The sequence below is a fragment of the Ischnura elegans genome, chromosome 11, assembly GCF_921293095.1.
Source record: "Ischnura elegans chromosome 11, ioIscEleg1.1, whole genome shotgun sequence".
Taxonomy (NCBI): Eukaryota; Metazoa; Arthropoda; class Insecta; order Odonata; family Coenagrionidae; genus Ischnura; species Ischnura elegans.
In genome coordinates, this window is record NC_060256.1 from 64899259 (window position 1) to 64908771 (window position 9513).

General features: G+C 36.9%; 2 protein-coding genes across 2 annotated transcripts; one reads left to right on the forward strand and one right to left on the reverse strand.

Moving 5' to 3' along the window:
• The first annotated feature begins 3408 nt into the window (after positions 1-3408).
• On the forward strand, positions 3409-6285 carry LOC124168225. The gene is made up of 3 exons (XM_046546363.1): positions 3409-3756; positions 5518-5680; positions 5805-6285. Exons 1-3 carry the CDS (start codon positions 3621-3623, stop codon positions 6283-6285), a joined length of 780 nt encoding a protein of 259 aa, XP_046402319.1. The 5' UTR covers positions 3409-3620.
• A 435-nt stretch (positions 6286-6720) lies between these two features.
• LOC124167972 lies at positions 6721-9178 on the reverse strand. Its single transcript, XM_046546047.1, has 2 exons — positions 8745-9178; positions 6721-8641 (listed from the first exon to the last, which is right to left on the reverse strand). The coding sequence occupies exons 1-2, from the start codon at positions 8797-8799 to the stop codon at positions 8043-8045; spliced, it is 654 nt and encodes a 217-aa protein (XP_046402003.1). The 5' UTR covers positions 8800-9178; the 3' UTR covers positions 6721-8042.
• Between the last annotated feature and the right edge of the window lie 335 nt (positions 9179-9513).

The window sequence follows — 9513 nt, forward strand, 5'->3', positions numbered from 1 at the left end:
ATATTGTACTCCTAAATCCATTTATGGTGTTTATCCTAAGCCGTAGGGGGACTTTCTGCCATTTCCTTTTGCGTTGATTCTATATTCTAGTGATTAGTAATGTTTACCATTGGAATAAATTAATAAATTTGATTTGCATTATCACTTGCATGTTGCTGCTGCTGTTCAAGCAGGTTCCAAGGGTGTCATTTGGCGAGGGAGCAACATAGGAAGAACTAGTGCAAGATGTTAAATTACTGATTGGGTAAGTTCTACGTTTTACACGAAATACCCTGACATTGAACGTTCAACTACCCTTTCTCACCAGTATGTATGAATAGGGTACCACATTGCCATTTATTTGTTTCTTAAGGGTTGAGGTTAGTGTCTGTAGCTTTGAATATATTTGTTGAAGGTAATTCATTAGAGTTCCTAGAGGAAAATGGTGCACTGAAAAAGTAAAAGCCAAAAACCTCATAATGAAAGTGGCATATAAATATTAGACGCATTGGTTCTCTTTGAGTTCGAACTTAACTTTAATTGTAGTATAAGCTTTACTTTTTTTATACATCACTGATTGGCTGAATTTTTATCATTTTAAGCTTGGCATCATTCTTTTCCAAAGATATTATGGCTTCATCGATAAACATGCAGAAGCTAATTCATATTTAAATGTAATTTTTGGGTTTCTTGTTTAGTTCTCATATTTGTTGTGTAGAACACCAAAGAATCATTTTGTCTTCAGTAGAATACATTATAAGGCTCCTGTAGCATCTATTAGCTTAATTTATCCCCATTTGTATCTCTTCATCTATTTCATTTTGGCAGTTAATGGTGACAGAAATGTTAGGCTCTGCTACTCTTCCAATTTTCATATATTTAGTTTTATCTTCAATTACCTGTAATCCTACTTTTATTACTATTCTACTTGGGCTACTGATTTGAGGTTACTTTTACTATAGGCTATTAAGGCTACATCAGCAGCATAGGCCAATGTATTTATTTTTCCTTCGATACTTGCCCTTCTTGGTATAGCTTCAGTTGCTTTCAAAGCTTTTTCTAGTGCCAAGTCTCTTCTTCATAATTGAGAATACTTCTTTTGATGGGTAAGTTTAGTTTTTTTGTGCATAAATGCACTGCAATTCTGAGATTCCTCTTTTTAAGTTAGTTTCTTTCCACAAGTGTGGATTGCTTAATCCTTTTGGCAAATTACTACATTATATGTTGTACTTAAAGGAATATATATTCCATGACGGTGTTAATGGAGAGTTTAAATGTTGTTCATCTCATTGATTTGAGGGTACCATGAACATTGACTTGAACTCTTCACTGAACAGTTTTCTGGGGTTGAAATCTGTTCTTCATAATTACTAGTGTCTCTTTTGATAAGCAAGTTTGGTCTTGCTGTGCATAAATTCACTACTATTCTGAGATTCCTCTTATACAGTCAATAGGGTGGTTTCCTATTATTTTTTTATTGCCTTAATCGAAAGATTATTACTCCTGGAGTACGTATTTCGCGCTTTTAGATTTTTAGGAATGTTAATGTCATATTATTCCTTTTTATAATTTTGTATGCTGACAGGAAGATTGCCATCTTGGTAATAGAATTAATTTCCCGAAAGTTGTCTGCCAATTGAAATTTAATTTATTAATTTCCTATTGCTCAAACCATGAAATATGATATAGAAACTTAAGTGATTGCATGTTTAATAAACATCTACACATTATAGAACTTTATCATGACTGTTGATTGTGAGAATTTGATGTATCACTGAGATGCTGTTCATTAAAATTACTTGTGAATTAATGCTTTTGGTGTAATTAACGAAATTTTATTTACATTTTTAATTACAGGTTCATGTACTCGAGAAGTCAATGTCATTGGTGGTATAGGAACATAGCAAAATTGAGAATAATGCAAGATGTGTGGCAGCTGTCATCACCTGTACATCATTCTCTCCTACTAATTCGAATCCATTTTAATAGAAATGTTACATCATGTGCACTTCAGATTTATTTATTTTGCATTATGAAAATAATAATAGTTTCAATGGAATTGTGAAATCATTCTGGAAATCTTAAAATGTAACATTTCTGGTGTGTGTACATTATATACTTTGGAAAAATGTGATTTTTTTTCCTTTATATACCTCCTTTGATGATATCTTTTATGATCTGCAACTCTCGTGAAAAGTACAAAAACTGCATGTCAGCTTGTGACTTCTGTAGTTTTTCTTGTCTAATTTTGGGGTAGGATAATATTTCCGATTTGTCGGCACTAAAAATTGACCAGACTTGTCCTCAAATTCCTCGTATAATATCCATTGCGCTGTTTTCATGGAAGTTTACTCGGATATTACATGCGAAATCTCTTCCGATCAGAAGATAACAATTCTCTCTCAGCTGATATTGGACTATTCAAAATCTGAAATTATTCCTTTGACGAGAAAAAATCGCTACATAGTAGCCCTGAGAGCAGTAACAGTAGTTTTGGAAATAATTTACCCTGTTTCAGACATAAATATGAGAGTTTTATATATAGAAAAACGTCCTGTGAAAAGAATCAAAACTTAACTGAAGCGCGAATATTTGTTATTTTTCACGATTTAAAATTTACAAATTGATAGTAAAGTGTTCCTAGTACCTCAAGACTGAATATATTATAATTTATAATTACCGAAAATGCGACAGGAATCGCGTATTTATGAAAAAACTGGCATTATATCACTTTCCCCCATAAGATTCTATAGAGACGGAAGAACTAAAATGGCGGACGTCTCAATTCCCATAGTGGAAGTGTATGGAACGACTCGACCCTATGAGGGAGTAGTGTAGAGAACTGCCATCCAGAGGACTCTGACAGCCGAGCATAGGGAGCGCCATCTCTTGTCCTTTAATAACTCTATGGAAGGGACACAACCACCGTTTACGGGGAGTACGTAAACGCGAGAGATGGGCAACTTTCATCTCTTCCCGTGTCCCGTACACGGAAAGCCAATCAGAAGAGCCGGAGGAACCCGAAAATGGGAGCCACCTGTTGGCAGAGAAAGGTATCTACGGCATCACACAGCGATACAGCATTTTTGGCGCCCATTGCTGAATATACCAGTTGTTGTTGTCGTGCAACGTGAGCTGAAGAGGATTCATTTAAGGTAAGCCATTAATTAATTTAATTTACATGCATACTATCGTCCCCCTCTCGGCAATTATTTACTGAAGAAAATATTAATTCTTTCGAGATGCTATCTTCCCATGGTGATGTGCCAAACACTCTTAAATTCATCGGCTAAACACATAATTTTAACGCATATCTGGTAGTACTGACGTACGCTAAGTTTTCATTGTTTTCAGCCCGTAATTAACAGTTTTTACGTTCGAAAATCAAAATTCCTTTCGTTGAGTTTTTTTTTTTAGTACATCATTTTGAGTTCCTGTTTGGCTATTTACAAAATGACGCGTTGATAATGTACTTTTAATGTAATAGCACTTGGATGCTGTTTAATACAACATTTCTTCACAGCTACTTCCTAATGTGTTTTGCGAGTTTCATGTGAAGTGAGGTTGAAATTTAGTGTATTTATGGATAAAATGGAATTAATGTATCGAAATTTTGCACTACATCCATTTTTATATTTCAGATGGAGAATGACGAGTTACTAATTGATCTGGTAAAAAACTACCCGGTGTTGTATGACCGGAGCAGAAAGGAATTCCGGGACACTTCCCTGAAAGACAGGGTGTGGGCTTCCATAGGTGAAGTCTTGAAAGCAAGTGGTAAGTTAATTTTTGTTTTACTTCTTGGCAGTTTTTCATTTCACTGGAGGATTTTTACCATTGGAGTATATGGTCGATTCGCTATCTTTCTTGTAAACAAAAAAACGGATCATTGGTCCTTTTGGGTCGTATAGTTGTTACACGTCCTAGATTTCTCAAATAGCTGTAATACAGATATATTGAATTGGTAACAATTATCAGCAAAACTTAAATACTTATACATGCTTTGTGTCATAAATGTGTTAGTAGCATAAATAACTTGAAGCAAATATACCCTAGAATGCATATATGTTTTTTTATCATCACCATGCTCTTTAAGAAGTTAAGAAATGGGCTCAATAGCAAGTGTAAGACTAACAAACATTTACAAGTGGGTGTTGATTATATAGCTTATGACGTAGGAAATGACTATCCTTCTCTGACAGTTGTGGTGAGAATGTAGTGACTACATTCTCACCACAACTAAACATTTGAAGAGAGATCTCATCATTAAATGTTGTCATCAACTGCATCAGGCATGCAAATATGTAGGTTATATTTAGCAAGACTGTGTGATCATCTTCATCCTTCCAGCATATTAGCTATCTCATACCCCAATGTGTGACTTTTGTCCCTCCCTTGTCATGAAAATTTCCAAGTCTTTTTGACTTTTTTTCGTCCTGAACTTGTATTAATGTGATCTAGTGCAATAAGATTTCGTCGAGTGCTCATCGCATGGTATACAAGCATGAAAATCCTGAAAAAACCTGCTTTACTAGGTACCTCTGAATGTGTGAATTCTTTTGGTAGATAAATAAAAATAATCAAGTCTGTTGCATGTCAGAGTACTTATTGAGATAGTTGAGCAGGATTTCAGCATATCTCTCAATGTGATCAAACATCATTGCTGTAGTCAGGAGATGATGTTTTGTTTGGAAATAGAGTGCAACCGACGGATTAAATTTGAATATCTTGAAAACAAACTACTGCTATTAAATAATTATACTCCTTTAAGCACTAAGAATTATAAAATCTCCATCTCTGTCCAACAACTAAAACAAAATTCATGGGTCTGATCATTGAAGACTGGAACTTGGTCTTCATATGTCAACAATCTATCTGTAAAATTATATGTGGTCCTGTATGGACTAAGGTTTTTAAGAAACTTTCTATCCCATGGGGTACTTATGACCTTGTTTAATTTTAACTTCCTGAGTATAGTCAATTATGCCATATATTCTGGGGATCAGCAGTTACTTTCCTAAGCCAAGAATTTCTCCGGCAGAAGAGGGCATTAAGAGCAATCATGGGTAAATGAAGAAGATAAGATGCATGTTGACCACTGTTTGTTGAGCTGGAACTTCTCATAGTACCATGCCTATACATATTGTTATTGTGTATGTTAACACAGCTCAACCTCCATAGGCTCAGGACAAATCAGGAGATATTCATCAGATATTCATGATAACTTAACCAAGTCACATTAATATGTGCACGTGACCCTATTATGATGCTATGTACATTTTGGAAATATATATTTTGGTTGCCTAACTTCAATGGCATGTTCTGTGTCCATGTTTTGTGGCACTCTGTAACATGATCTTCTGGATAAAAAATATGATAATTATATTAACCACAATGCAAGGCATTTTCGACCAATTTTACTAGATCTTAAATATTCTAGAGGGGTTTGATGTTCATTAATTTACTGGAAACTAAATACTCTTCATGTTCTCTTTCCTGGTCCTTTTAATCTAATCAAATCATGCATATCTCTTACAGGTCAGGATTGCTCTTCACGTTGGGGGACCCTTCGTGATCGCTTTGTCCGCGAGTTAAAGGCGGATTCTAGTGGATTACCCTCTGGCTCTGGTGCAATGCCAAGAAGGGGATGGCCACTTAAGGAGGCAATGATGTGGTTGCAGCCATTTATCAGGGCTCGGAAGTGAGTGGAATTTAGTAATCTATGACAAATGCCTGTTGTTACTGTATTATAATGAATTATGACAAATCATGAATCACATAGCGATATGAGAGCATTATCTATGTCATTTGCTTCAACTTTGCAGGACCTTTGGCAACTGCAGGGACCCTATTAACTCCCCTCTGCTCACTCTTTCTGATTCCCCAGAACTACCACCTTCTCCTAAACCCTCTTTACCTCTTTCTTCACCCACTTCATTCGAGCTTACAGAATCTTCTAGTCCCTCATCTGCTTCCTTAACCATCCCTGTCTCCGCACCATCACCTGATACTATTTCAATTGGCTCCCCTTCCCCTGAACATACACCTCAGTCTTTTTCTCCCTCCCCCGATACCTTTAGTTTGAGGAAAAGGAAGCAGGGAGCTGACTTGGAGACTGCACTTGTCAGCAGCCTCTCAGGATTTTCTAAGTACCTCTCCGAGAAGAAGGCGAAAAAGGATGAGGAAGACGAGAATGACTTGTTTTGCCGTAGCCTTTTGAGCAATTTAAGAAGGCTTTCGAGCAAGCAGCAGAATCAGGCTAAAAGAAAACTTCTGGAAGTTATGTATTCATTTGAAGACCAATAAATCAATGCTCAGCAAACGAATGAAGAAGCCTGATTGCCTTTGATATTTATCCTTCACAATTCTTAACCAGTTTTCCATTTCTCTCAGTGTATTTCTGCCACTTATTTTCTGTAGGAGCTACTTATAGCTTGTGGTCTGCGCTCTGCAAATTATCAACCATAAAATGTAGAAGTCTTCCCAATTTTGCTTTATGGCATCATTTGTGGATGTCAGTAGCATGGTACAAGCATCTGTGTGTCCCCATACAACTTTGCAGCTAACTCTAGCACCCTAAACCTAAAGTACTAATCATCTGACAATTGAATGAAGAAGATTACCAGCATTTTGAGGTAACAGAATGAGTAAAGAATGTATTTGCTATTTTGAGGACTAAGAGTAGAGTCAAAGTTTTCTATACAATAATTGTCCCCTCAATAATGAATAACTAGAAGCAGATCTGGTAGACAGGCATGTATTAAACATAAAATGAAAATCATACAAGGAAATGTTATTAATGAACTGCCTCACAACAGGCAACATAGTCAAATAAATGTAGGGGATAGTGGGCCACAGTGAGAAAACATTCACATTATTATTTTCAAATGGATACAATGTACCTTGCTGTGTTAACATTCATCTATAAAATGAAACAAAAAGCAATGCTACACTAGAAAAATTAACCACTGCCTCATAATAGTCAACATAGTAAAATAAATGCAGGGGATAGTGGGCCACAGTGAGAAAACATTCACATTATTATTTTCAAATGGATACAATGTACCTTGCTGTGTTACCATTGATCTATAAAATGAAACGAAAAGCAATGCTACACTAGAAAAATTAACCACTGCCTCATAATAGTCAACATAGTAAAATAAATGCAGGGGATAGTGGGCCACAGTGAGAAAACATTCACATTATTATTTTCAAATGGATACAATGTACCTTGCTGTGTTAACATTCATCTATAAAATGAAACAAAAAGCAATGCTACACTAGAAAAATTAACCACTGCCTCATAATAGTCAACATAGTAAAATAAATGCAGGGGATAGTGGGCCACAGTGAGAAAACATTCACATTATTATTTTCAAATGGATACAATGTACCTTGCTGTGTTAACATTCATCTGTAAAATGAAACGAAAAGCAATGCTACACTAGAAAAATTAACCACTGCCTCATAATAGTCAACATAGTAAAATAAATGCAGGGGATAGTGGGCCACAGTGAGAAAACATTCACATTATTATTTTCAAATGGATACAATGTACCTTGCTGTGTTAACATTCATCTATAAAATGAAACGAAAAGCAATGCTACACTAGAAAAATTAACCACTGCCTCATAATAGTCAACATAGTAAAATAAATGCAGGGGATAGTGGGCCACAGTGAGAAAACATTCACATTATTATTTTCAAATGGATACAATGTACCTTGCTGTGTTACCATTGATCTATAAAATGAAACGAAAAGCAATGCTACACTAGAAAAATTAACCACTGCCTCATAATAGTGAACATAGTAAAATAAATGCAGGGGATAGTGGGCTACAATGAGACAACATTCACATTATTATTTTCCAGTTGATACAATGTACCTTCCTCTGCTACCCTAAATCTAGAACATAAAACGAAAAGCATTGGTAAACTTGAAAAATCTCATTGTGGCCCACTCTACCCTACATTTCTTTGACTATGTTGCCTATTTTGAGGCAGAATAAAATAGAAAGTAACTATGATGTGGGATATGTGGATACATAACATTTTCTACTATATCAGTTTATGCTGGTTACCTTGTGATATTGCCAAGGTACCTCTCCCTCCCTTGTAATGAAATAATTAGCCAGCATGTCCCTGAGTTCATATGCCACCCTGGTGGCTATATTGGCCCCTAATCTCCCAACACCTCTCAATGCTGCCATCTCCAGTCGCCAGTTTCCCTCATTCACCACACCATTATTTTCGGAATCAACATAATTTGGGGGACAATAAAATCTTGAGCCACAAGTTTCACTTTTGATAAAGTTATGAAGGCACACACAAGCTGACACATATGCCTCCACAGTGTCAGGCTGTGCAACCATAACACTTCTAAGAATTCTCCACCTCGAAGCTAAAATGCCAAAGGCATTTTCTATCGTTCTCCTGCCCCGAGAGAGCCTGTAGTTGAAAATTGATTTTTGCAGGCTCAGGCTCCTTCCAGGATATGGCCTCATCAACCACTTCCGTTGAGGAAAGGCAGCATCTCCCACAAGGTAATATGGCATCTCCTGGGCCATACCTGGAATTACCTCAGGAGGAGGGAAAACAATGTCACCTGTTTCCACAGCTCTACCGATAACCCTTGAAAATATTCCTCCATCACTTTGGGAACCTGAAATTAACAAATATATTTCAATACCACTGCGGGTGAATGTTGATGATACGGCAACAGGGTCATCTTTATAACATTTGGTTCGATCTGAGAAATTACTAACCATATGCTCCAATATCAATGAGCGTGAAGTTGTATTCAGCATCACAGGCAGCCATCAACACTATGCTATGCGTTTTTTTATAATTAAAAAATAAACTTCCAGCATTGCTGGGTGCCTGTATGGCAATATGCTTGCCGTCAATAGCACCAACGCAATTGGGGAGGTTCCATTTTGAATGAAAGCCGTCTGCAATGCGTCGCCAGTCTTCCTCCTGAGGTCTCTTCAAATACTTTGGAGAGAGAGCTCTCCAAATGGCTTGGCATGTCTCCTTCAGCACCTTTTGTGCAGTCGACTTAGCCACGTAGTACTCCCACCCCAGTGCACTTGTGCTACCTCCATGTGCCAAGTATCTGTCAATGTTAAAATTAACACGGTATAAATATAAACATCACAATTATAGGTACGAGAAGACTGCCACGTAATAACGCAAATACTTACTTACGAGTCATCGCCAGTCTCTGACCAACGGAAAGAGCTTTCCTCTGGCTTCTTTTCTTGAGCAACGGAGTCAAGAGTTTCACTAATGTGTCGAATTGCCTTCGACTCATCCTTGTGTATTTAAAAAACTCCTCCTCGTCCATGGTCCGCATAGCCGCGAAAATGTTGGAATATGCCCCTCGTTGCTCCCGATCTTGATTAATCGGCCTAACCCACCACCTCCTGTTGTACCACCGTTTTCTTCTTTTGTACAGCATGTACCCTGATGTCATTAACATGATACCAAGGTACATGGCCGTATCCTCGTCAATTTCGAACATTCTTCAAAAAC